This window comes from Chaetodon auriga, chromosome 18, assembly GCF_051107435.1.
Source record: "Chaetodon auriga isolate fChaAug3 chromosome 18, fChaAug3.hap1, whole genome shotgun sequence".
Lineage (NCBI taxonomy): Eukaryota > Metazoa > Chordata > Actinopteri > Chaetodontiformes > Chaetodontidae > Chaetodon > Chaetodon auriga.
The window spans coordinates 1,765,395-1,793,112 of record NC_135091.1 but is presented as its reverse complement, the minus strand read 5'-3'; the positions used below and the strand labels follow the sequence as shown (position 1 = coordinate 1,793,112).

At 44.8% G+C, this 27,718-nt stretch overlaps 1 protein-coding gene across 3 annotated transcripts; it reads left to right on the top strand.

The window, feature by feature from the left end:
- The first annotated feature begins 2,503 nt into the window (after positions 1-2,503).
- Positions 2,504-26,455, top strand: msraa (methionine sulfoxide reductase Aa). 3 transcript variants are annotated; one of them, XM_076755726.1, is made up of 6 exons: positions 2,504-2,962; positions 15,037-15,105; positions 15,255-15,374; positions 17,408-17,512; positions 18,312-18,418; positions 24,230-26,455. In XM_076755726.1, the coding sequence occupies exons 1-6, from the start codon at positions 2,827-2,829 to the stop codon at positions 24,398-24,400; spliced, it is 708 nt and encodes a 235-aa protein (XP_076611841.1). In that variant the 5' UTR covers positions 2,504-2,826; the 3' UTR covers positions 24,401-26,455. The 3 variants fall into 3 exon arrangements, with proteins under 3 accessions (XP_076611841.1, XP_076611843.1, XP_076611842.1); XM_076755728.1 differs by lacking the exon at positions 2,504-2,962 and adding an exon at positions 4,805-5,888; XM_076755727.1 differs by lacking the exon at positions 2,504-2,962 and adding an exon at positions 13,191-14,175.
- Positions 26,456-27,718: the final 1,263 nt, after the last annotated feature.

Here is a 27,718-nt window from a genome sequence, read left to right as displayed (position 1 = left end):
GCTAGGCTACGATTTTCTTATGGTGGAGGCTTGTTTTCAGTCTGCTAAACAAGGCGACACAAAAAATCCATTTGGAACTAGCATTATGACAACAAATTACATTTAAATTCATCCACTCAAGTGATTTTAGGTTAATTTATGTCTGTTTCACGAAGCTATAAATTGTGGTACCATTAAAAACAACCCATAAAGCTAATTATCTAATCAGCCAGCATTTCAGACTCTACTCCATTCGGTTGCTGAGGGTTGGATGGAGCGATGAAGAGGAGATAAAAACCACTGAAACCCAGTTCAACCATTTTAGGCAGGCATAAATCTTAATTAGGCGCTCATAATATCCAGCGATGAGAGCCATACACGGCTTCTAGAAGTGAAAACCAGCTGTGAGTACAGTTAAATGTGACCAATGTTAAAGCCTAATTGCTGTTTGCTTCTATGCTTGTTTGCATTGTGATGCAGCTGAAAGTGTTATTTGGGTCTCATGTGCACTTAACATCTTCCTCAGATAACTTTCAGCAGCTGAAGAACCTGAAACAACTGGCACCCCCTAAAACATGGCAGAGGCAGCAGACATTAAGCTGCATGTATCCCCATCCACTCCACAGCTCCCTTCCTCTTCGGTGGTATGTGAAATTATGCACAAGCCTCCTGAATTATTGATGATTTTCACCTTCATACCGGGATAATCAGACAACGAAATTAATATTTTTCCTACACGAGCAGCGTTCCTCCCGGGTTCTTCCATATGGCTCGTCATCTGTCCCCCTCCATCCCTCCCCCCACCCAGCGTACTGGGAACCAGTAGACTGATGGGGGCTGTTGTGCATTCGTTTGACTGCACATTTCAGCCACAAACCATGAAATAATCAGTGGCTTCCATCTTATGGAACCTCATTTTCTTCAACCAACCACGTGAAAGCTGCTCTAGTTAAAGTGGATGATTTGAGGGTAATTTTTTTTTAAATTTGTAGACCTTCTAATTTGAATGTGATGCACATTTACACACAAAATACACATTGTATGTATATATATATATATCATATTTGTTCATAATTTCTCCTTATCGATATTTCTGTCACACATTAATTTAACTGTATGCTTACATGTCTTTATTCATTCTGCTTAATTTTATCATTCTTTTCAGCATATTTTCCTGATGTGAAGGTGAGTTGCAGTATATTTGATTGCTGTTATCTACTTTGTTCCTCTGTACATTTATTTTTGCATTTTACTGCAATACAGTTTTTAGTATAAGACGATTTGCTTGACGTTTTAGTTTAATTATTTGTATGAGTTTAATAAAAAAAAACCCTTTATGCATATAAATCCCCTGATCAAAGCCCCTCTTACATATACATTGATAATTTATGTACTGTGAATAAGCACATTAAAATTACACACTAAACTCCCCCAAACACTGAGTTTTTAGTTTGTTATTAATATCTAGAAGGACGTGTGGTTGCAAACAGGAAACATCACAAAAAAAAAAGAAAAGAAAGAAAGAAAAAAAGGAGGAAACAGGAGGAAGTTGGTGTTGATTGCCTCAAACATGTTTGTTGGCAAAATCTCAGGTTAGGACACGACAACCCAAAGATCTGTTTCCATCCACTTCTACTGTGTCAACACTTCACACCACTTTATTTCATAACCGGTCCATGACCTATTTGAAATACAGTGTCACAAATGCATGAAAATGCTGGACTAGATCAAACTTTGCTTTCTAAATGAAATGATATGGACAATGATCTAGTTGCCCTAATAAAGTTATGCTTGATTAAGGGGCCTGATTAAATTAAAACACTGAGACTCAAGACATTTACAGAGGTGACATAATCAAATTACTGTAATAGATTGCAGGTCAAACTAGCTATCCGTGAGACATTGGGGAGAGCAGCTTCCAAATTGAATAGCCTGACCAATATCACACATTAATAAAGGTAAACGTGCAGCTTTGGTTGTATTCATATGTGTCCCACGTACACAACGGTCCATAGAGCACAGACATAAACAATAAACAATTACCCATGTTGCAGAATTGCAGCTCCTTCAATATTGTATCTAAATTTATTGACTTTTCAAGGAAATTAACAGAATTTGGATGCATATTAGACATCTGGCTTGGAAATCCCAGATACCAGACTTTTCCACCATAACTTGGATCTTGATTTTGTATAAACTCATTTGTAAAAAAAAAAAAAAAAAAAAAAAAAAAAAGCAAAATATGTAAACTATATAGCTCAGAGTGGAGCTATGAGCAAAAACACCTGTCAGTCAAATAAAAGAAAAACAGCCACAGGTGAGACCAATGTAACAACAGTGCCAGAGATAAAACTCATTCAGTGAAAATTCTGTGGAACTGAAGCTATTGGCAGAGTTTGCAATACACCAAACTCCATTCATAAATCTACCAAATTAGTGTTATGCTACTTAGTTCTGAATGTACACTTCTTCAAACTGTTCCATCAATCAATAGAACAAATATCGAAGCTGTCTGGTCAATTCCGCACACATGTGATGTTATTTTAACAGTGGAAAGAACTAGTAAAATATTAAGATGTGAAACATTTCTCCACCACGTTAGTGTTAGGCATCGTTGGTGCAGGAACTGCATTTTTTCTTGAGTGTTTAATAACCTCTGTCATGTTTCTGTGTAAGTTTGTGGCCCATATGTTCAGGCACGACGGTTTGTTTGTGGTCCTGATCAACAACACGTGGGAACTTTGTCGTTACACAAGCTCGACGTTCTGGACGGCAGTTATGTCGGAAGCTTAGGTAACTGAGCTAGCCGTCAGTACGCAGCAGGTGTGTAGGTGCTCCTGTCCTTCAATGGTCTCCTCCTCCAGGCTCAATCTACTTTGGCGTCACTTTGTCAACAGCAGAATGGGTGAAATGGCCTCTAAAACCCAGATGCCCACTCCAGAGACAGCGCTGCCCGGCCGGACTGCCAGTATTAAAGTGTCCGGTAAGACTGACGCCGGCTAGCTTTAGCATGCTAACGTTAGCCTGTTTAGCAAAATATGTAACTTCCTGATGCAACCGCGTTAGATAACGAGCGAGAGTGGCCAGTTTGTTGGTTTATGTGGTTTTCTGGCTACTCCAGGCTAACGCTGCCTTCCTTACACGACGGAAACAGATTCAGTTACACAGACGTAAACTGGTTTTAAGGTTTGTTTGAGTTGAGTAGCGACTTTCCTCGAAAGTAGACGACAGTAGCCGATTGAAAAGTGTTCCCGGCGTAGCACAGCTGAAAGACGGCTGTGCTGCACTGCGCTGCTGAGGAGGCGGACAACAGAAAGCCACTGTTATTGAATGCAGGTGGACGTAATGGACACTATCAGTAGACATTTGAAAGTATGACAGCATTTCCTGACTGATTACATCAGTTTACAGGTCGCTTAAAGTTTGTAAGAAACTCATGGAGAATGGAGTTAAATAACAGTTAGCAACCATCATTTCACACGACCCCCCACCACCACAGCATATTTAAAACATGATTTAAAATGCCACGTGTGTGTAAAGATTTCCAGATTTGAGAACCAGAAAGACAAAAATACAGAAGGCATGGTGGCACAGATAGGACTCTGTAAAACATCAATATAAACCAAAGTCAGTCATCAATCATCAATCTGTTTCCTGACAGCAGTTTTCTGAAGTGTTCATGGTTCATGTCTGTAGTCTCCTTCATCCAATCATGTGTTCACAAAGCGGTGAACCTGGCCCCGGCCCTGGGACACATCTAGCTGAGGACCCCTGGACGTTAAGAGACTTTGGTCAGATGTCAGTGGTTATGAATGTTTCATTACTGTTGGAGCAGATGTCACCAGTTTCCACGGTTAACACAAATTTCTGACATTTAAACAGCGTTCAAGTTGACGTTCAGGTCCTAATTATGACTGTGAAACCAGGATATATACAACTTATTATATATCTGAATATACTGATGCCTAAAGTCAGCGAAAGTCCAGAACAGGTTGTTAGCAGGTGACGTCATGTCGCTCTTCTGTTGGGGCGCGAGCTGCAGATGGAGGGCAGGAAGTGATTTTCTTTAACACACACTCAAAATGCTGATGTTCTATGTTGTTTATGGTCACTCAGATTGATCAAACCATGAAACCACAAGGAGCTTTTATTGAGTGCCAAGTATTGTTGTTCATAAGGGTGAAAAATGCAAGAAATTAACTGCATAACGCTGCAAAAAAATGTTTTGCTAACGGTCTGTGGTCGGGAGGAGCCGAGTCGGTTAATGGTGGAAATGTTGTGACATTAGCTTTTGTTTTAAATCTGTGGTGATCGATTTAAAATAACGGCTACAAGCATCACGACGAACACTTGTTAAATCAGCGTTAATGGTTTTACATCGGACACCTGAACGAACAGTATTTTCAACCCTCTTTGACTAACTCTGAAAGGATTCAGATGTCCTCAGTGGTCTGATGTGAACACTCGCTCGTCTTAAATATGGAAATCTTTCACATCTCTGCCATCAATTATGGCGTTAATCTGGCATAAAATCACGATTTCTGCATGTCATCAGAAACCTCTTTACATGTGTCAAAAAACACATTTTAATCTCTTATTACGCTTTAATTACAATTTGCTCAGAATCTGTATTTTAAACAGATTAATATTGTGAATTAATGTATGAACATATCTGTGAAGATAATATTGAATTGTTGCTTGGTGCTAATTTGAAGAATAAGGACACCGGTAACAAACATCAGATATTCGCAGCTTCAGTTCATTAATACCAGTATTGGCTTTTAATAATCCTCACATCTGTGGGTTTGTCACTGTAACGTGGCTTCAACAAAAGTGTGTGTTTGTGAGATAGAGAGTTTTCAGTGTGTATAAACAGAGCGACAGCGGCAGTAAGTTGGCAGTCGGGGCAGTTGGCAGCGATCTGCCCCCTCTTCACTACAAGTGAGGGCGCTGAGTGTTGGCACATGATGAATAGATCTGCACTGGCACCGAACAAAAGACACAAGACACACACTCTCAGACACACACTCAGTCACTAGCCTTTAACATTAAGCAGAGAGAGATGACAGCAGGAAGCAGCGAGTGGTGGAAAGGTTGTGGACAAGTTGCTGTTTATTGACTCTGTTGTTTTTGGGTTCGGAGTTAAAGAGGCAGAGAGGAGCGGTGAGACGGGACGAGTGAAGGGTCAGATGTGAGTGTAAACGAGCCTCTTACATTCAGTTTTTGTTCGTTTACCAAAGGGTTTTTTTGTGGACTGGAGGGGGTTGGACGGGGGAAGGAGGATGTGGCAGTGGAAGGGTTAGGAGGGCGGGGGTCCACCGCGGAAGGACGATTGGGATGGATGGATGGATGGAAGGGGTTCAGACGGAGAGGCAGACATGCTGGAGCATCGCCAAGGCTTCTCGGGAACGCTGCCACGATGGAGCGAGGCGAAGAAAGAGCGAGGGAGCAGAGAGGGAAGGAAAAGCCATGCCTGCAGTGGAGAGACTTGGCAGGGCTTCCCCTCCTTTGTCTGTCTGGCTCAGGGCTGCAGCGCCAGAGGAAATCAAGAAATGTCCAGGCGTGGTGGAGGTGGTGGTGGAGGTGGAGGACGGGGACGAGCTCTGCCTCGGCTCCGAAAAGACGAGAGAGAAAAAGTACTTTGAAACGGCTGAAAACTCGGCTTCTGAAAGGGAATGGAACCAAAAAACAAAACAGGCGATTTTCTCTTTCTGAACGATTCTCAGCGTCGGAGACGTTGGGAGACAAAGTGAAACTCGATCTCAGTGTCCGATAAGCCGACCTGTAGTTTCAATGGCGACAAAGTAGTGCGATTTTTTTTTCGACTAGCCAAACGTCTCCGACCTGGACGAGGACTTCAGAGAGTCCAACGGTGGCCAGAGGAAGGCCAACCCTTCACCAAGCAAGAGGTTTGTGTGTGAGTCGTTGTTTGTCTTTGAAACGTCTTCAGATCAGTTTTTCTTGTTCGAATGTTTTGGTGGAAACACTTTGACGTCAGTTTGAGAGCTAAATCTTAATGTTGGAGCTGGAACGCAGAGAGATGTCTGGTGTGTTTGTCTTTTGGTGTGACGACTTGTCTGGAAACCGACCTGGAGGACGTGAAGCAGGCCGAGTCGGCCCAGAAGCCTCAACCAAAAGGCGGGCTTCCCTCCATGTTTGACCTCTGTCGTGTCTTCTCTCAGCTGACTTGGTTGATGTTGAACTGAAGCCTTCAGGTTTAGATTCGTTCATTGTTGAAACAGTCGTTGATCTCAGGCTCCATTTAGTAGATGTTCTGGAGCTGTTGTTCACGCCGCATGATCCTCATGAGCAGATGGAGGTCGTCCAGGTGGCTGAAAGGCAGTGTTGAAACTTTCCAGCCTGTTTCATCTCCTGTGGTCAGGAATGAGCTCTGTTACACCTGTGACCACACCCAGCAGTGATGTCACGAGGTCTCAGAGTACACCTGAACGTCACAGCAGCCAGGTGACAAGTTAAACCACCGGAGGTCAGCAAAAACAAGGTTTTCAGGGGATGAGAAGGTGTTGAGTTGAGTCTGAAAGCTCATTCTTCATCCTGGAGACAGAAGGTGATAAAAGAATCTCACCCCAGGTTTCATTTAGTGTCCTCGAGCTTCGGATTATAGATTATTGATCGTAGCTTGATCACAGGATTGTAAATAATCTATTGATTGATATTTGATATTTATGAGACTGAAACTAACAAAAATTAAAATGTTTGCTCCTTCAAAATCCTTCAGTCATGTGAAACAGGCATTTTTTGGAAATTAACTATTTGATTATTGATTATTTTCTCAGTTGATTGATGAAGCATTTTGCCAATGTCCAACTGTTATCATATATGGCACCGAAAAAGCATCAAATCCTCATATTTGACCAGTGGGAGCTGGATTAAATTGTGTCTGAAATACTGTGTAGATGTTCAGTTTCAAGCCTCAGCTGCCTCTAATGATGTGATAACTGCAGAATAATGTAATAATGATGCTCTTTTTGTCACTAAATCAGGCTGTTTGGTATCAAAAGTTCTCACAGAATCTGGAACTTTCCTCTTCTTCAGTGTATTTATATCACTTTGGCTGTTTAAAGTCTCTCTTGGCCTCTTGTTCTTCTAACATTTGCCCGGTAACATGAATGTAACGTACACAACTCATTAGTCACCGTGGGATTCATGCTTGGGGTCAGAGGTCACTCCCCCCCCCACACACACACACCCACACACCCACACACAGATGGACAAAAGTGAAAACTGAAGCCTAATGAAGAAGTCAGCGTCGTCTTCATCGCCGCTTAACACAGATGTGTTCAGACATCCAGCAGCTGCTTTTTAATTAGCAGCTGTAAATCATCATTAGTGCAGCTCGCTCCGCTGGAACGGCCAGTGTTCACCGTCTCTTTCTGCGCAGGTTCACGGAGAAATCAGGGAGGACCGCATGCTAATGATTTCAGCTCATCACAAGTTTATTAGAGAGAGAAAAAGTTGTTTGTGGAAGCCAGGAAGCCGTGACCAGCTTAAATACAGCGTTTTACTGGCATGCATGTATTTATAAAGTTGCTTTATATTAACTGTACTTTCCTGGAGTATTTTCATCTGCTCCACTGCATCTGACTCATAAAGATTTTTACATACAAAACACACAAGAGCTCATGAAACTAAACTGCTATTAAAGCACAGTAAGTGGACGTACACTGGAAACGATTTATCTGCTAAAATTACTTTGTTGATTTGCAGTTATTTTCAGTTTAAGTCATTTAATTCAGCTTTTCCTTCGAATGATTTGAATGTATTTGTACTAATGTGGACAAACATGGTGAAGGTGTCACTTTGGGCTCATTGTGACCACATTTCTCACTATTTTCCAAACCAAACGATCGATCGATCGATGGAGAAAATGATCAGCGGATTGATCCAGAATGAAAAGAATCACAAAATACTTTAAAATGAGCTCCACCTCAATTAACTCCAACACGAAAATCCTGCTTTGACATGAATGATGGGACACAATAATTTTTATTGTCAGTACCTGAAGTACATTTTACTTTAAAGCTGGAGTTGGTAACGTAAGAGAAGCCAAGAAAAGTAAACTAGATGAATAAGTAAAACCTCTGAGTACTCAAAGGAGAGGAGAACAAAGGAGGAAACGAGGCGTAGAAGGCATAGAAGGCATAGAAGGTGTAGAAGGCGTAGAATGCGTAGTGCACTCTGTGACCAGAAAAATAGAAACACACTCTGTGTTAGCAGCAGCTTCATGGTCGCTAACGTTCATCTTCAGGGAAAGAGGAGAAACTTTCATTGGCTCATAGTTTCCAAATGATTCCCAAATTTCCTGCAAACAACCAGGAAACTTTGCACTGACTGAAGGGAACGTATGCACACTTCTTAATAAGTCATTTCAGTTAATTTCTGCCATAATGAGTCCACAGCGGCAAAATCAGACACATGTGAATATATCCAATTCTAAATAAGTAAGTTTCTGTGTCTTTTAAGGACATTTTGCCTTTAATTTCATGTACAAACACGAATTATACCCAAACAGATGTCGTATCAGTAATGAGAGAGGCATTTGAGATAATTTGATGTCGGGGAAAAGAACAGGAAAGCTTCATAATTAATTTTATCTGAGGTGTAATTAAAACCTCCAGCGCAGGTATGAAGTTGGTCTGACGTGGAGGTCTGTGAGGGCATCTGGAATTAAAGGACCAGCGTGGAGGATTTAGTGGCATCTAGTGGTGAGGCTGCAGATTGCAACCAACTGAGCACTCCTTATTTTCAGGTTTTATTAGATTCCATTTAGATAGATCCTCCACACTGGACCTTAAATCCAGAGGAAAACCTGCTCGATCCTGACCTTAAAGCCCCGACCTGGACCGACTCGAGTAAAGAAAAGTGAAGTTTCAGTTTCGTGATCCGCAGCTGGACACGTGATATCCATGAAACGTTAAACATCTAAACAGCCAAACTTGTGTTTAACTGGCCTCTCACGAGTGCAGCCTTCATCGTCTTTGAGTCTTTCTAAGATTGAGTCCTCCACGTTCACAAACAGGCCGAGCATCTCCTCAGTGACAGCCTTGGCTATTGTGTCTGAAGCCCATTGACGCCCATGAAGCGGCCTGCTTTTCTAACAAACACTCACTCTATTCATAAAAATGAATAATTTAAACAAGCACGCGGCTTCCTTGAGATGTCCTGTGTGCTGGGAGACGAGCGCAGAAGGCTGTCAGCGGCAGAACAATGAGGATAACGCTGATGGCTGTAATGATGGGCAGTAATAAAAACGGCGATGGCAATCAGAGGAGCTGACTGAGAGGCTCGGATGGAGGGAGAGAGAAACTGTAGCACGGAGAAATAAAGGGAAGGAGAGCCATGGGTGGAGGAGGGACGATCAGGGAAGGGGGGAGCAGGAGGAAGATGAAGAAACCAGGCAATCAAGAGGGAGGCACAGGAGGAGGAGAGGGTGGGGGGAGGTTACTTTGGAGATTTAATTGCAGAGCAGTTGAGGCAATCTTTTCTGTGTGTGTGTAGACTCTCCAATATCCCCCAGCCAGACATTAGCTGCAGTCCTTCATTTATCACTGTCAGGTCTGGAGCTCCAGGGGGAGGAGCAGGGGGAGCCCTGGACGCTCAGGCCAGGCTGGAGCTCCGCTCCGGGGCCGCGAGCGAGGCCCGGGCCTCGTCTCCTGCTCTTTTCATTTCCGGCAAGCGAGCAGAGAGAAGCGAGGAGGGGAGCGAGAACGCCGCCGTGTCGGCGAACCTGCTGATCATCGTTTTCACCGTCGAACGATCGAATCGAATCGATCCGTTCAGTTCACTGTTTAGTTTGTTATGAATCAGCTGTGAAGACATTTCATTAGTGTAAAAATGGACGATTTAAAGCAGCAGCATTTCCATTTTTTCACGTGTAGCAAACGTTAGCATGCTCTGGTTAGCATGCTCTGGTTAGCCTATGTGAGAGCTCCACAGAGCTGCCATGGGTTGCTGCGTTGTCCATTGTGGACGTTTCAGCTGCATTTTACTGGTGTTATATGGGCATAAACATGACTTCAGGCATATTTTATGCTAACGTGCTGCTCCTGTTTGGAGTCCATCCAGAGGCCTTTATGAGCTCCTCTGTCCGTCCTCACGTCCTGTGACCTCTGTCCTCTCAGCTGTCTGAATGAAGTGAGCATTAGCTGATGGACTTCCTGGTACTTTTCGTTCTGCCTCGGCTGAACGACGGAAGGAAAAAACACGAGAATAAAGCAAAAACTAAACGAGGAAATGTGGACAGAGACGGGGACGCAGCAGCCTGACTCAGCAGTTTGTTCTCAGTCAGTGACGTCACGACACTTTGTCTTCTGGGTCATCTGTGATTGGTTAAATGTACTGAAGCTCACCTTTGCAGCGTGATTGATCCACCGTCAATAAGCTGATCTACATCTTTCGACTTGAAACCCTCGCAGAGATTCAGTGCTGAGCTGTTTATTTCAGCTTCACGTCGTTTGAGTTTATCGTCGTCTGTTTTGTTATCGCTGGTTTCACTCCAGAAAATTAAAAAGTGAAGGACGTGATGAAAGGACACCAAGATAAAACGCAGTCCGTCGAGTGCTGATTGGCTGATTCTGGAGCAGCACTGCCTGCCTTCACACACATGCAAGCCTGAGCTGAAATAGAGCAGCACTAATGGAGAAAGTGTGTGTGTGTGTGTGTGTGTGTTTGTGTGTGTGTGTGTGTGCGCGCGCGTGTGTGTGTGTGTGTGTGCGCCACAGATGTCGCCATGGATAAAGGCCTGTTCTGTGATCAGGCTTATTATTGTGACAGGATTTAGGGAGCTGTGGAAGAGGCTGGGAGGCAGGCTGGTTGCACACACACACACACACACACACACACACACACACACACACACACACACACACACACACACTCTCTTGTACCTAAAATGAAGTGGTTAGCTGTTTGATGTGAAGTGTCCTGAAGTGCTTTCTAACCTCTTTCACTGCTCTGTACCACCAAATAAAAGAAAATTAGTTGCCAGTGCAAACAGTCAGAAACTGGCTTTTATGCGGTTGAAGTAAAAATCATCGTGCTCGTAGAAACAAGACAAAAACTACCCGCAACCTCTTCAAATCCTCCCTTCAAATGACAGCAGAGCGTCGTTTGTGCAGCAGAAGAAACCTGCGTCGAGTATTTTTAGATCCGGAGTGTTTTTTCCTTCCGTCTGCTCGGAGAGCTCGTGTGAGGTTAAGCAACGCTGTGAAAATGCATAGAAATCCATAGTGATGAGTCTGAAACACACACACACACACACACACACACACACACACACACACACACTGTTGTGCTCAACCTCACACAAGAATATGAATTCAGTTCATCTACAAGAAGCGTTGTTATCATTCCCAGAGAGATAAAGACGACCACGAGGACGGCGTTTCAAAGGAGGGACGCGTGGAATAATGGAACATGCCTCCATGTTTACAGAGTGTGTGTGTGTGTGTGTGTGTGTGTGTGTGTGTGTGTGTGTGTGTGTGTGTGTGTATGTGCACGTGTGTGTCAAAGAAAAAGTAACCCTAGAACATTAATGAATCTCTGTCCCTCGTCTTGTGGTTATGAGGCTATTTTTGATTTAATAGTACATTGACTTTGTTTACTAACTGCTGCTCCAGCAGCTTGAAAGCTTGAAAGCAAAACACATGAAAAGCTGCAGAGGCAACATTCACGCCTCCACCTCAAAGAGGTTCCCAAAGTGGTTTCTGGTTCACCGGTTGTGTCGTGTTGGCGGGTGGGACCCAGGGAAAGATCCCGTCCTCGCTGCTGCAGTTCTGCAGTTCTTCTGTCCATAAACAGACACGAGGGTGGTGTCGATCTTCTCATTTATCTGTGTTTGTAGTTCTCATGTGAAAGGCGAGGTGTTCTTCTTCTTCTTCTTCTTCTTCTTCTTGTTATTATTATTTCTTCCCTTATTGTTTAAGCTGCGGCTGCTGTCGAAGCTTCTTTTGAGTCAAAATGAGAACACGTGAACTCACACAGTGACAATGTTTACATCCTCAAAAGGAGCAATAGAAGAACTTTTATTCCTCCTGAGCTGTTAACACGGCGACCGCAGATTAATATTCTGCTAATATTCCTGTTAACATGCATCCTCCGATTAACGAACACAGACTCCCTCTTTCAGTCCCTCTTCTCAAAAAGGACGGCGCCGTGATATTTGTGCACATCCAAAAACCTTTTGATATCCAAATGTCTCGTAATGTCGGACCTGAAACGTGGGCTTTTCTTTTGTGTGTGCATCTCTGCAGCGGCGCTGCAAACTATTGGCTTAACGCAGAGCTTAGCGTAGACAGGTGAGAGGTGGTGTGCTGCAAACCGCGATAAAACCCAGCTGAGACGGATGCACTGGATGTGCTGCAAACACAGAACCTGAAGAATATCAGCACATCCCACAGGTCTCCATTTGGAATAAGGTCTACTTCAGAATATCCAAAGTGAATAATAGGTTTACACGACCCGCCTCAACTTCAGAAGATTTTCATATTTGGAATGATAGTGGAGAATCAGTCTGCTTGTAAATGTATTCAGTGTCTCTGACTTAAGGGACAGCGTGAACTTCCCTCCTGTTCAGTCTGCAGTCAAATCCTTGCATCACAGCAGCACTCCCAAAAGTCAAACCTGCAGATCCTGCAGAGGAAATCAGAAACTGCAGAACAAACCCAGATCAGAGGGGACGCTTCGGTTTAGTTTGAGCGCATCTGAGTCTCAGCTGAATCGAAACCAAATAACTTTTTCTTATTATCCTCATTAAATGAGCACAAATATGAAAAATCAGCAGTAAATATCCATCAAAAGCTTGTTTCATCAGCTGATATTTCCAAAAATACCTGCGCAGGTGTGTGTGTATGTGCGCGCGCATGTGTGTTTGCACTGTATGGTGATATCGACGGTTCTTATCAAAGAGGTTTGTACATTTCAGAGCGTATGTGCGATTAGAGGTACAGTAGGAAGAAGGTGACAGCTGATCTGCATCGTCTGCTTCCTGCTTTTGTTTTATTTTTAATCATGTTCTCCACATGAGCACACGCACGCACACACACACACACACACACACACACAGAGCTGTTAGACTCATTAGTATTCTGTCTGGACTTATTGTCTTTCCCCACTGACATTTACATTTAAATTGTTTATCTGTGTGTGTGTGTGTGTGTGTGTGTGTGTGTGTGCGCGCAGGAGTAATGAACATGCCTTCACTGGTCCCTGAAGGCAGCCATTACTAACACACACAGAGGATAATGTGGGAGGAGGAAGAGTATCTGTAGCAGCATCGAGATGCAGCTTCCTAAATTTTCACTGTGCAGTCGTGGAGACGAACGAGTCGTCGAAGGCTGATGCTTTTTGGAGCGACGCCCAGTTTGAGCTTCAGATTTGATCGGTTTCAGGGAAAATATCAGGCAGCACCTCCAGGTCAATCTCAGCGTCCTTTCAGCGTCTGATGACGACGACGGGACGGTTGAAAGACGGAGTCTGTGATGTTCAGAAAAGTCTCTCAGCCTCACATTTCCTGTTCGACTGAACAGGTGATGTTTCCACCTGACAGGGCTTCTCATTAAGCTGCTGGCTAACTGAAAGGCCGCGGTGCTGCAGAGAAAGACGTGATGAGATCGTTCTGATGCTGCAGTCAGCCAATCAGGAAAAACTGTTTAGATGGATATAATCAATAAGACAAAACTGAAATCGTCACACATTTGTCATAAAAATTGCACAAAATAACAGCAAAATCTAAAAATATACAGCGTCATTCAGCAGTGCTGTTGCTTTAATCTTTTTTTTTGGACGTTTTGCTCACACTTGAATCTCTTACGAGGCTCAGTAGACATCTGTGAGGCTGTATGAATAAAGTTTTATTTCATTACATTTGACTGCAGGAGCACTTTAATATTTCCTTTTATCCAAACTGACGGGATGAGCTGGATTCACCGTGGATCCACAGGAAACAGCAGGAATGCTCTGTGATGGGAAGCACGTCAGCAGCAGGACTGTAAAGAGACGGGAGGTGAGGAGCCGCAGCCCTTTGCTCCCCAGCACCTAATCAAGATGGAGAACAGCTGCGGCGGCGGTGGCGGCGGCGGCGGCGGCGGCGGCCCTCCTCCCCTCAGAATCCAGAGGAAGATGACAGAAACCTGTGCACAGTCGTTCTGACACACAGCGGGATGAAAGGCCGCTCGTGTAATTAGACAAACGAGGACAACTCGCAGAGATTCGGATAGTGTGTGTGTGTGTGTGTGTGTGTGTGTGTGTGTGTATGCCCAGTTTAACTGATCTGAATACAGTGAGCTGAGAATGCACGAATCCTGCTTTGATGTGTGTGTGTGTTTGGAGGGCTGCTGATTGGTTGGCAGCATCCATCTGGCTGCTTTTGTCTATAGGCATGCTGCCCCACACAACAATTATGCTTCCATGCATGAAGACTGTGTGTGTGTGTGTGTGTGTGTGTGTGTGTGTGTGTGTGTGTGTGTGTGAGAGAAGAAGGGGGATGGTGATTGGAGGGAGGGGGATCCAGATGTTGGGTTCATTCTCATTCTACCCCATCCCATTTATTTTAATCCATCTCCCTCCCCCACAGTGTTGTACAACAAGCCATCTGTACACACACACACACACACACACACACACACACACACACAGCCTCCAGCTCAGCCAGGTGGTTGGGTGGCCTCAAATGGGTCCTCATGCACCTCTGGCTCTGTGTTGATTGGAGTGAATGCAGCTCGTGTGAAATTAAGCAGAGCTGCTCGCCACTGTTAAAGTGGGTCACTGCGCGTGCGTGTGTGTGCGTGCGTGTGTGTGTGTGTCTCAGGGGAATTCAGTACTTTCATTTTTGGTTTTTGGTGCTGGCGTCTTATGAAAATTTCATTGAAAATACACGGTACATATGGCGAGCTGTTTGGCAGCCGCCTCGGCCTCCACGCGGGGGCTGAACAGAGGCTCAGGTGGAAATATTCGCCCGTACACGTCGTTCATGTTTGATCTTCCTTTCATTTTAATGCTCGTAGCCTCATTCTGTCTCTGTCTCTCTTTCTCGTGCAGCCAAACACGATGTGAACGGCAACAGGACTGTTCCACCTTTTCCAGAGGGGACGGAGATGGTCATGTTTGGTAAGAGCCCGATCAGAAAACAGGAAGTGAAGGCAGTTTGGGCAGCGCTGGTATGACCTCCAGGATATTAGGTGTGGATACTGTTCTGTCTTGGGGCGCTGCTCGCTCGTGTCTGCTGTTTATCGTAGCTTCCGTGTCTCTTCTTGAAGGTATGGGCTGCTTCTGGGGAGCGGAGAGGAAGTTCTGGAGACAAAATGGAGTTACTTCCACCCAAGTGGGCTACGCAGGAGGGTACACACCCAACCCCACCTACAGGGAAGTTTGCACAGGTAGCTTCTGCATACTGACACACACACACACACACACACACACACACACACACACACAAACAAACAGTGTGTTGTCAGCTGAGAGTCAATAGATTGTGGAAAACAAGGCACACATAAACAGAAGTGTGAATAATTTCCCTCAGGCCCTGTTATACTGGGGCATGGAAAAGGCTGCTATTGATGCCTGACCACTCTGTGTGTGTGTGTGTGTGTGTGTGTGTGCGTGTGTGTGTGTGATGCACGCCCAGACCTCCCAGTGATTCCTCCAGTAAGCCAGTACACAGTGAATCCATCGTTAGACCTTCTTCGCCACCTGTCTCTTTTTCTTTGCAGCTTAGTTTTATTCTTCTGGACTCACAAACAAATGACTGTCAAACAGTCTGGACAGATTCGTCCATCAGTGGACGTTTTCTGCCCTCACTTCGCACAGCGAGAGAACACACTCCCAGTAGAGCTGGAAGACAACAGGTTGCTCATCTCTTTTTTATGGGGAGCCATTGTGAAACACAACGAACTCAATGATAGTGGTGAAAATCAGAAAAGATGCTAAATGCTTTTTAAGAGAATTTAAGAAGAAGAATCAGGGGGAGACATTCCCCTTTATTGTCACACACACGCGCACAACACACGGAGGTGAAATTTGTCTTCCGCTTTTGACCCATCCTGGTCGTCCTTCCTCCGCGGCAGACCAGGAGCGGTGGGCAGCCAGACCGGCGCCCGGGGACCCATTCTTCTGTCACCATTGGTCAGGTGGTGATCTTCTTGCATGTTTTTTGTGGGGGTATATTTTACGGAGGATACCCCAGGTGAACACGGGGAGAACATGCAAACTCCACACAGAAAGGCCCTCCTCGAGCAGCAGGCACCGAAGCATGGTGGAGGACACACCCAGTGCCCGCAGCGAGGTTCGAACCCAGGACCTTCTTGCTGTGAGGCGACAGTGTTGCCACTGTGCCACCGTGCCACCTAACCTGCCATGCTAACGTCAGCATGCTAACAACGGCAGTGCTAACGTGATGTTTAGCAGGTAAACTGTTAATCTGCGTTTAGCATTCAAACATTTTTTAATTAGCATGAACAGAAATGGATTTATTTGTTCGGTGCTGTTAATCACAGCTCCTGTCAGCTGTGAATTAGCTAAAGTGTTTTGTAGAAAAAACATGCTGATAAACTCATGAAATATTCACATTTCTGTTTTACTTTATCAATCAATGAATAGTCAGATTATTTTATTAGTTTCTAAGATGTCAACGAGTCTTTAATGTGTATATTTTTGAGGTTTTTTTTGTCGTGTACACTGTGTATTTGTATGTGCTTCAGAGGTCATTGTCTTTACTGCGTCGTGGGGTCCGTAGATCAGGCTCTCAGTCAGCCGTTCGGGTTGAAATGGCGACGTAAAGAGGATGTAAGATAACGGTAAACGTGCTTCGTGTGGACAGCAGCTGTCTGCAGCTTCACCCTCTGTTCTGCTTCCGAGCGCCGCTTCATTTCTCGTCCGAGATGAATTCATTCCTGTGAGGTTGGTTTGGTGAGGCATTAATTTAATATCGACCGCCGCTTTGTCTCTGTTCGCCAATATCTACTGTAGGAATCCATAACTCCAGATATTAAAAAAGTAATAAGAGAGAGAGGAGGTGCAGCGTGTTGGGTCACACTCATTACCGACACCAGCTGCTGTCTGTCTGTCTGCAGGAGGCTCGTTTGTTACGGTTCAGCATTACCATCAACTTTGGACCACAACAAGCTTTTCAAGGACAGGAGCTGCTTTTTGGGTTTTCAGGTGTAAATCTGATAAGTTTGACAATATTTTGAAAATCTCATAAAAGTGCTGAATGAGCAGTCTCACTTCAGGACTCTCGTAGGACAACCAAGAGTTCCTAAAATGGAAGTTCACCAGGAAGATGATTCTCCACACCTTCTTGAAGAGATGGCCTTCAGTTCCATGTTCTTCAGATTTGATTCTACGCTGTGAACCTCAAACATTTGTGATGAAAGTCAAACACACGTGAACTCACAGGTGGCGTGTTCTGCAGGTATGACGGGCCACACTGAGGTGGTGAGAGTCGTCTTCCATCCAGAGAAGATCAGCTTCGCCAAGCTGCTCAAGGTTTTCTGGGAAAGCCATGACCCGACTCAAGGTACAACGTCAGCCACACGTGCGCACACACACACACACACACACACACACACACACACACACACTGAACTGAACTGAACCTGCTGATCGATAAACAGGAAGCTTGAACACACCTTGTATTCAGTGTTTTTTGTTAATTTCTATTATTTTTTTACATCTTAGATTAATACTGAAGACATTACGAACAGATTAGCATGTAGCATTTTGTATGTCTCAGTCATCCAGACCGCTGAGCAGTATATAGCAACATTTAGCATGCTAACATGCCAATATTAGCATGCTAGCATATTGATTTTTATCATGTAGCTTGTACCATGTTTACATTTTAACGTGCTAATTAGGATGTCACAACATGTTAGCATGCTAATGTTAGCAAGAACAGGTCGGGCTTCAGTGGCATCCGGTCATGAAAATTTGACCTGTCGTTCACAAAAGATCAAAAATTGTTGGGTTTTTTTGGCATCTTTGGAGCCACAGCACTCGAGTGGCTCGACCCTTTGAGCGAACCAAACGTCGTGGATGGCAGGCTGGCAGGCTGACGCTGAAGTGATGAAAGGATCCGTGATGAAATGATCAGCGCGGTCAGAAGCAGCATTCAGCTCTGCCAAGACAGACAAGTGATATTTTTGGAAACGCTGTCAGCTGTTGTTTTCTGATGATGTGATGCTGCTTCTGCCAAGAGCTGAGGACGAAGGCTCCTCGCGTCAGCTGAAATCTTGATATTCACATTGTGTGTGTGTGTGTGTGTGTGTGTGTGTGTGTGTGTGTGTGTGTGTGTGTGTGTGCGCGCGTTCGTTCAGGGATGCGACAGGGGAACGACATTGGGACGACGTACCGCTCTGCCATCTACACCTACACAGCGCAGCATCTCGAGGAAGCTCTGGCCTCCAAAGATGAATACCAGAAGGTGCACACATGCCTCCTTCCATCCTCTCCTCTCTCCTCTCTCCTCTCTTCTCTGCTCCTCTCTCCTCACTCCTCTCTCCTCACTCGTCTCTTCTTTGCTCCTCTCTCCTCTCTCCTCTCTCCTCACTCATCTCTTCTCTGCTCCTCTCTCCTCTCTCCTCTCTCCTCTCTCCTCACTCTTCTCTCCTCTCTCCTCTCTCCTCCTTCTCTGTAATCCCTTCTGTCTTTACTTTCTTCCTTATCAGCCTGTTCTTTCTCCTCTGACTCCATTTCCCAGCATCCCCCTCTGCTGCCCAGCCGTCTTTCTTTCGGTCTGTCTCACCGATGCTCAGTACTGAAATATATGTATGTGTGTGTGTGTGTAACATTGTCCATATGCTTTTAAAGTCAATACACACACACACACACACACACACACACACACACACACACACACACACACACACTCCCTCTGTTGAACTCTCTCCTGCTGAGACTTCTGCACCGCCATCCCACCAACAGGGCTTGTTGCCATGGAAACTGACGAGGAGGTGGTTACTCCATTCTATTCTTTTCTATTCTGTTCTAGTGTCGTCTGGTCTTCATTAGAGTTCCCTTTCTCTCCTCCGCTCGCCTTGTCCGTCCCTCGTTGGATTGGTCTGCCCGCTCTTTGTTCGACTCGTCGTGTCTCGTCGCTGCTCGAGCCCCAAACCTGTTTTTGTGATCTGATGGAAACACGGCTGATGTGGCTCCTGCCTCCTGGGTTTGCAGCTCGAAAGAGTTATTTCAGTTCTCTGTAGCTGCCAATAAGTAAAAAATACTGACTTTGTTCATTATTTAATTCCTCATTTTGCCGTCTTCAGTCTTAATTGCTAACTGTTTGAGCAGGGGCTTCATCGTTTAACGTTATTAGACCAACTGGAACACACAGAGCGGGCGTGCTGCTCTGATGATTACTGTGGGAGGGTTTTTTTGACCTCTTCCACCAGCCGTCATTCTGATGAGCAGTTAGCAGTCGTACGGTGTCGTTGACCCTCTGACGTCCACCGACTGGCCGTCCACACAAACGTTGTGGAGACTGTTCACTCCTTCAGCCTTTTCTATGCAAGTGCATTGAGTGCAGTGTTCAGTCATACACCTCGTATGTGGACGCACACTTGACCAATAAAGCCGATCCTGATTGATTAAAAACTGATCTGACACGAAAAGTCGTTCAGTCTCTTTCCGTGTTTGCAGTTTGCTGGTCAGTGGAGAGGTGATGATCGGATGTTGGGTTTGGTCGTTTTTGAACTATGATGAAACGTGTTGTGTCACAGTGGCTTTATGCTGTTTGAAGAGGATGTCACTGAGGAACAAAAATGCAGCGCAGCAAAGCACAAACGGAAAGAGAAGGATCAGAGCGAGCGCCAGCAGCAGGACAGATGCATGATGGTGTGGCATGCAAAGCATTAGGGTTTAGCCTGACTGATGCTCTGGACGTCTTTGGTCCCCAGAGGACGAATCCCAGTAGTTTTGCATCGTCGAACATTTTCCAACAACAAACATTAAAATCCATCAGACAAATTTCTGCAAACTGACTGCAGATGAAATGCTAAAAATGCTAAAGCTGCTAATAGAAAAGCATCATTCTTAACCTTTTGAGTCGTCTCATATAGTTGTGTGTGCGTGTGTGTGTGTGTGTGCGTGTGTGTGCGCCCAAAGCTTCTATCTGTGATGATCAGAGGTGGACAAACACACACAGGATCTACAGAAATATAGACGGATACAGTTGATAGATCATCTTCATCGCTCCATCATCTTTCTAGGTTTTGTTTCCTCTCTCATTTTTTTCTCACCAGATTGTCTCCCCCACCCTCTCCCATCTGTGTGTGTGTGTGTGTGTGTGTGTGTGTGTGTGTGTGTGTGTGTGTGTGTGTGAGCAGTTGGCCTATAGCAAACACGTTCCATGCCAAACCATCTGGGCCTTAAATCTGTCCTCCACTAAAATCGCTTTAGTTGCAAAACTGACGCACACACATATGCAGACGTTGACTGTCAGGGTTTGTTCAGATTATGTTTTGACTCGGGTTGTTGGTAACCGTATATTTGGTGCTTCGCATGTGACGTGAAGCTTCGGTATCTTTAAATCTGAACGTTTTCATGCTTGAAAAGATGAGGAAATGTCAATAATTCAGAGAGCAGGTGCATCATCTCGCTGCACTCACCTCAAACACTGCCTTTACATGCATGTGCCTGTAAAATATTAATGAACCTGTGCTCCCGAAAACCTTTGGTGGAGTCGCTCCTGTTGATGAAGTCTTTGTCGGTGGCTCTCGTCTTCGTCCCCTGAACTCTTCTCTCGGTCCAAACACAAAGTGGAAAACGCGTCTCAGCACAGAGGACTTTCCCAGGAAACGCCTTCCTGAGTCTGCGTTAATAAAGCCTCCTGCCTCTTTTCCAGCCACGTTTTTCGTACATGCAAACATAAAAGATGGAGGAGTGAGAGCGGTGATGCACAGATGGAGGAGGAGAGGAGTTTCAGGCCGGCGGTGGAGACACTGACACAGAGCAGTCTGCTTAATTTGGTGTCAGGGTATTGACTGTGTTCGCTATGCTGCCTGGCTTGATTGTATTGTTCACACAGAGAGCGATTGGGGAATTTGGTGTGTGTGTGTGTGTGTGTGTGTGTGTGTGTGTGTGTGTGTGTGTGTGTGTGTGTGTGTGTGTGTGTAAGGTACAACAGCACTGCAGAAAATTACCTTGCAGGCGGCTGGCAGTTGTCTGAAGCATGAAAGGAGCCTCCCTTTTCTTCTCTTGCCTCCTACCCATCATTAGGGTGTGCACTGGGTCTAAAATGGCAGGTGGAAGTGGTGACTGTGTGTGTGTGTGTGTGTGTGTGTGTGTGTGTGTGTGTGTGTGTGTGTGTGTGTGTGTGTGTGTGCTTTATGTAATAATGTGTGCTCACTCGCTGGGTGCAGGCATGGGAGCTGAAGCAGTGTGTACTCATTGTTCTGGCATCTCTCTCGCTCCTGATAAAGCTCTGGGCTGCGTTTTCTCCTCGCGAACATCCATATTTCTCCTCCTTAAACACAAAACAACTGCTTCTCTCTGCCTTCGCTTTTTTCTTTGTCTCTGAAATCCCTCTCTGGCGTTTTTAACATGCCAGCTTCACCTTTTTTCCATTCCAGCGTTTTCATTCCTCTCTCTGTCTCGTGGGTGCTTATCAGCATTGTTCACATTTCCCTGCTTTACCAGAGCAGTCAAGGTATTTGCATTTCAAATGAGAAATCTACTTCTCTGACATGCAAATTAATGGATGTGAATTATGCATTTATAGCAGGCTGCTAACGCGGCAGCAGGACCAGCCCAAACAAACACACTGCGACGCTGAGAGGAGGGACGGTGCTGCTCGGCCAGGTTAGCGGAAAACGAGGCCATTTTGGGTTTCGCGGGTCGTGTTTGAGGAATGTCACTGCCCGTATTTTTAGCTTAAAGCTATCTATAGCCGATACACTGAGCTGATATCCGGGATCTTAAAGGAACAGTCCACCAAAATCAGACAGGAAGTCATCTGCAAAGTAACTAAAGCTGACAGGCCAATGTAGTGGAGTGAAAGATCCATTATGTCTCTGAGATGTTGTGAAGTAGAAAGCTGCAAAAAATGGAAATACTCAAGTAAAGTACAAGTACCTCAAGTTCAGTACAGTACTCGAGTAAATGTATTTGGCTGCATTCCACACTGATGGTGCTGCAGGAGCCGTTTCAGATGTTTCTGTGGACATTTTAGTTTCTTCGTGTTGGAACATGTTTCCCCGGCCTCACGTGTTCCTGTGGGACCCACCGGTTCATTAGGACCTGCAGAGGCCTGGAGGTGGATCGGTGGGGACCCTGAGTCCCAGCCTAACTCTGACAGACCCGACAGGCAGACGTGTGGCTCAAACTCAGCTCAGCCATCACTGATGCTTTGCTTTGTGTTGTTACGTGAGGCTGGAACGATGAACGGTGTAAAATCAAGTCAGATTCAGCGTCGGATGCTTTCACTTTAAGTGCATTAATTTGACGTCTGACGACCGTTTTTCGTGACTTTTGACATTTGGTGATGATGGTTCTGCTCTGTGTTGCATCGTTTCCTGCGGGGGGGCTGCAGATGGGAATGAGCTGGAGGCTGAATGTGCTTCAGAGCGTCTTCTGTCTTTTCTGGGATGAACGTGTTTTGAACGTGGTCCCTGATGTGAAGACTTTTAAACTGAGCTCTGCAGACCTCTCAGGCCGTCGGACACTAGTTCACAAGGTTTGTTTAAAAATGGCGCACAAATATAACATAAATATCTGGAATAAGCTCTCACAAGATTCTGAATCAAGGCTAAAACCACTTTATTTCTGTGTGACTTTATCTGCCTTCAACTATTTTTAGCCCTTTGTGTTTGAGAGGTACTACATGCTGTTTAAATAACTGGACCTGCTGCATGTCGTACCTCCACCCTGCCTTCTCACATTTAATGGTGTCAGGACAGGAAGTGATGAGTGGGACAGCAGGAAGTGATGAGTGGGACAGCAGGAAGTGATGAGTGGGGCAGCAGGAAGTGATGAGTGGGGCAGCAGGAAGTGATGAGTGGGGCAGCAGGGAGCGAACACTGTCCATTAAAGCTGAACGTCTCTTTGGTAGTTTTTGTTAAAAAAAGCCTCGCAGACCCTCTTTCTTTGTTTTCTTTAACGACATCCGAGCGCTGACGTCAATGAAGTAAAAATGGTTTTCAAACAATTACCTCTCACTAACTATTAGAGGCACCAATGTGTGAAATTACCCAGCACCGCTTCAGGTCTGATTGTTTCTTGTACTATAAATAAACAGAGAACTTTTAGTATTTCCCCAAGGAGATCCGAGCGCTCACACAGGAAGTGCATCCAAAACAGGAAACGTGGTGTTTAACACTGAACCTGTCCGCTAAGAGACGCCGTCACAGGATTCTCTTTACCTGCTCTTACTTCTGCTGCTGATTCTTTATACATGTATGCTGCGTTCAGACGCGTCTGACTTTACCGAAAGCTCGCTGGTTTCTAAAATCACCAGGAAACTTCAGAAGCTTTGAGTCGCCGTCGTGTCAGGAGGACAAACGGCAGCTTTTTAGATCAAATGTCACACCCAGCTCGGCTCACCCCTCCTCTGTGGCATGATGCTGTCAACATACATACACACATGCTAAAAGACACAGCGACACGCCTCCATCACTTTCAGAAGTGTGTGTGTGTGTGTGTGTTTGTGTGTGTGTGTGTGTGAGAGCGTGTGTGTGTGTGTGTGTGTGTGTGTGTGTGAGAGCGTGTGTGTGTGTGTGTGTGTGTGTGTGTGTGTGTTTTCGTACTTGCCGTGTCTCTTTGTCTTTTAATTTACCCACACGCCATCTGGTTGAGTAATTTTTATCACGAGGAGGAGAAGGTGTCATCACCAACTGATTCTACTGTGTGTGTGTGTGTGTGTGTGTGTGTGTGTGTGTGTGTGTGTTTTCGTCAGTACCTGGAGCTACAAAACGCTTGAAACACGTCTTTTTTCCAGGATGATAATAAGCACTTTGCAGTGTGAGACCTTGGCGAGATGAGTTCAGTTGAAAGTCAAATGATTCTTTTGGTGGCAGGAAAAGAAATTATGGGATGTGATGATGTAACAAACAAAACGTCATTTCAAGAGGAGGTTTTTAACATGTTACAGATCAAATAGAACTTCATTTCCCATCATGCACTCTGTTCCTGCTGTGGTCCCGCAGAGATCACTGCAGTCGTCTGTTATCTCTGTTCTTTTGAAGCAGTATTTCACCACTTCACGTCCTCGTGAATCCATGAACTCTGTGTTTTCTTTCAGGTGCTGACAGAAGAAGGTTTTGGCCCGATTACAACAGAAATCGCCGAATCCAAGCCGTTCTACTACGCAGAGGATTACCACCAGCAGTACCTGAGCAAAAACCCTGATGGATACTGTGGGCTGAGAGGCACAGGGGTCTCCTGTCCAATAGGAGCCAAGACCAAGTCCTAGACAGCCAATGACGGCCGAGAAGCATCTCCAGTCTGTTCAGTGAGGATGCAGTGATGGAGTGATGGTTGAGATGTTTGGTCCTGCAGCAGACTGATGATCCCGACACCCCGAACAATGGAAGAGACTCGAACAAGAGAAACAAACACACTGATTTTCCACTATTATTCCAAATACACGTACTCTGTCAATAAAGTCAATTCTGGTTCTGATTCAAGGAGGAGTGAAAGAGGGAGGCTGTGTTTGTTAATCAGAGGACGCATGTCAACAGGAATATTAGTGGGATATTTATCGTCATTAGCCATGTGAACAGCTGAGTAGGAATATTTTCTTATTTTTTGGAATGAGGGCAAATCTGGAACATTTTCTGCATGTAAGCGACGTCGCTGTGAGCCTCCTGACTGGAGCGTGATGACGCTGAAGGGACGTCCTCTGTAAAGCTGAGTGATGTCAGGTCACGTCCAGTCTTTGGCTTGACTGCGTCCACGCACTCATCGTAGACCAGACCACCGCCACTCGGGCTGAATAGGTTTTTATTCTTCTCCTCATCAACAGGAAGAGTCGCTTCCAGATTCAAAACGCTTTGGGTTTTAAGCACATCATCATCATCATCATATTTTTGTATCGTCTGTGCATTAATCTCATGAGAATTGTTGCATCTCTCCATAAAGATTAAAAAATAAGCTGATGGAGGCTCGTAGAGGCTCGTAGAGGCTGTCAGTCTTCTCAACTCTTTGCTCATTGGATGTGTTCCACATATGAAAGTGTTTCTAATCTGGTGACGCCTGGAGCAGAGACGCATCGAATGACCACTTCCCATCAGATAATGAACTGATCACACCGTTTATAAGAGGTCGGTGGATGAGGCTCAGGATCTGTTGAGTGTTTACGTCTTTGCTGCTGGGCTCTTCTGGCAGCCTCGCCCGCGTGTGTGTGAAGGAGTGTGTGTAGATTAGAGGTGTTGCCTCCAGAAGCTGCCACCTTCATCAGATAAAGTTCACAAAATGTCTCATTAACATTATCAGGTTCCCTGTTAGCAGCTGGTTTCAATAAGAAGTTCGTCTCACTAGTTTTCATACATGAGGATTTTCTGCAATTTGAGCAAAATTTGCTGTTTTTAAATTTGTTTTTGTGACTTTTGAGGTGCGACTACAGATGGAAAGTGTTCTGGAGATCAGGTTGCTTTTAGAAATGATGATTCTTTAAGAAATAAAACATATTAAAAGCATTTGGAGTCTCTTTGTTTGCTGACTTGTGAGGCTGATTAAAGGTGTACGCGTCAGTCTTGAACAGGTGACTTGGCGCAGTGTGTGCGAGCAGCTCACATACAGAGAACGTGGAGGAAATCTAAACCTCTGTACAACTGTGCCTCATTTTCTCTGACTGGATTTGCAGCAGATGAGATTTTTTTTGATTAAAAATGTATTTGTATGTTTGTGTTTGCTGTTTCGTGGCGTGGTGTGTGTGTGTGTGTGTGTGTGTGTGTGTGTGTGTGCGTGTTGTGTTTTGGGGGAGGATTTTGGATGACCTCCTTCCTCTGATTTTGGCCTGAAGTAATGTTCCAGTCCGTGACTCATCTGTCATCGCTATTAATATGCATGCATGTGTGTTTGTACAGTATATGTGTGTTTTGATGGTACAGCATGCAAACACACACCAGGAGGAGGAGAGTGTGTGCGGTGCCAGGCCCTCCAAAGCTTGGCATCACCATCACAGAGTTGAAAAAGCCAAGAGAGAGAAGAGATCAGTCTCTTTGGAAATGGCAGAGCGCCATCTTGGATCTGCTCGGCGTTGGATCGCCTCCATGATTCAGGCTGCAGGACCGCGGCTCGACCGGCGTTTCAAAGCCAAACCTGACCGCTATTTTTGGACTGAAGCTGACGAAGGCTGAGATTTGGTGCAAATACTGAAGGCATTAGAATTTGTCCGTTTTTGTTTTCAGTAAAATGCAAATCAAATGTTGACGTTTGCTCCTTTAATCTTTGTCAAGCTGTTTTTTTTTTTTTTTGTAACAATCATCTTTCAATAAACTATCACATTGATCAGTTCTGTAATAAATAGAGATTTCAATGTGCAGCATATGCATGATACTGAATGAGGGCGACACCAGCTGGACCGGATCCCTTTTTTAATAAAAGGGCAATTTTGACTCCATATATATCAGTGTGATCACAGACACACACACACACACACACACACACACACACACACACACAGTAAAGAAACCTTTGCTCTTCTGGGTTTGTTGGTTGTATTCAGACCAATAATAACTCAAAGAGCCCTGTGATTGGTTAGAAGTTTTAAACCACTCAATGTGGTTTTATAATATTTGTCCTTTAAAACTTACCAGCTTATCAAACTCTGTGAAATCTTCTCATAATCTGAGAAATGACTGAATAATTTTGATGTAATTATTGGACAATATTCAGATAATGATCTGCAGGATGTGATGGTGCTGATTTGTTCCTGTAGAGATTCATTTCATAGACGGTTTCACACAGTTATGAACCAGTTGAGACACTGTGGTGTCTTTGGCTAACGTCTGTATGCTTTTTAAGAAGGGTTAAAAGTGGGGCCCGTGGGCCGAAGTTGGCCCACCACAAGGTTCCATTTGGCCTGCCAGATGTGGAAAAAAAAGATCTAAATTATGTTTATGCTGTTTTATTTTTCTGGGGTACAAAGGGCTTTTTAAATATGTAGGATCCTTAATTATTAATGATGTTTCTTAGTCTGAGCACAGCGGGCAGAACGACACTTTGCACAGGAACTCAGTCACGGATCCTGAACCAGTTTACCACAATTAACATAACTGTAGTTAAAAGTGTGAGGACCCCTGATACAGCAGCTTGTATTTCCACTAATAGTCAAGTACAGTCAGAACTGAGCATCCATACTTTTTTGGTCCAGACCTAAATGTGTTGTACGTTGAGTTTTGACAACTGGCCTCTAATATCTGGTTAATGCATTGAAAATCTCATCACTTATTCTTCATCCTGTAATGTGAGAATGTCCTCAAAGTGAGGAATCATTGTGTTGCTCTGGTATCTGTGTCAGCAGTCTGGGACTGAGTGTGTTAACAACACTGTTCGACACAGACATGAAGAGACGAGGCTTAGAAACGAGGCTGCTGCCAGAATCCAGCGAGGCCGGGAACCAGAAACCTGCTGCATGTCCTCAAAGGGCCTGAAGAACCTGGTTCACCTCTGGACAGCTGCACAGACTCTGATCACGATCAGCCTGTGACACAGAAATCTGGTCCCAATCTGTGCCTGGTCTACGAATTGTGTAGGAAATGATGATTATGTTTTGAGGAAGCACTTT

Coding starts and splice junctions, on each gene's coding strand:
- msraa (XM_076755726.1), top strand. CDS start 2,827: ATGGTCTCCTCCTCCAGGCTCAATCTACTTTGGCGTCACTTTGTCAAC. Junction 15,375..17,407: donor CTACAGGGAAGTTTGCACAG/GTAGCTTCTGCA, acceptor CGTGTTCTGCAG/GTATGACGGGCCACACTGAG. Junction 18,419..24,229: donor CCAAAGATGAATACCAGAAG/GTGCACACATGC, acceptor GTTTTCTTTCAG/GTGCTGACAGAAGAAGGTTT.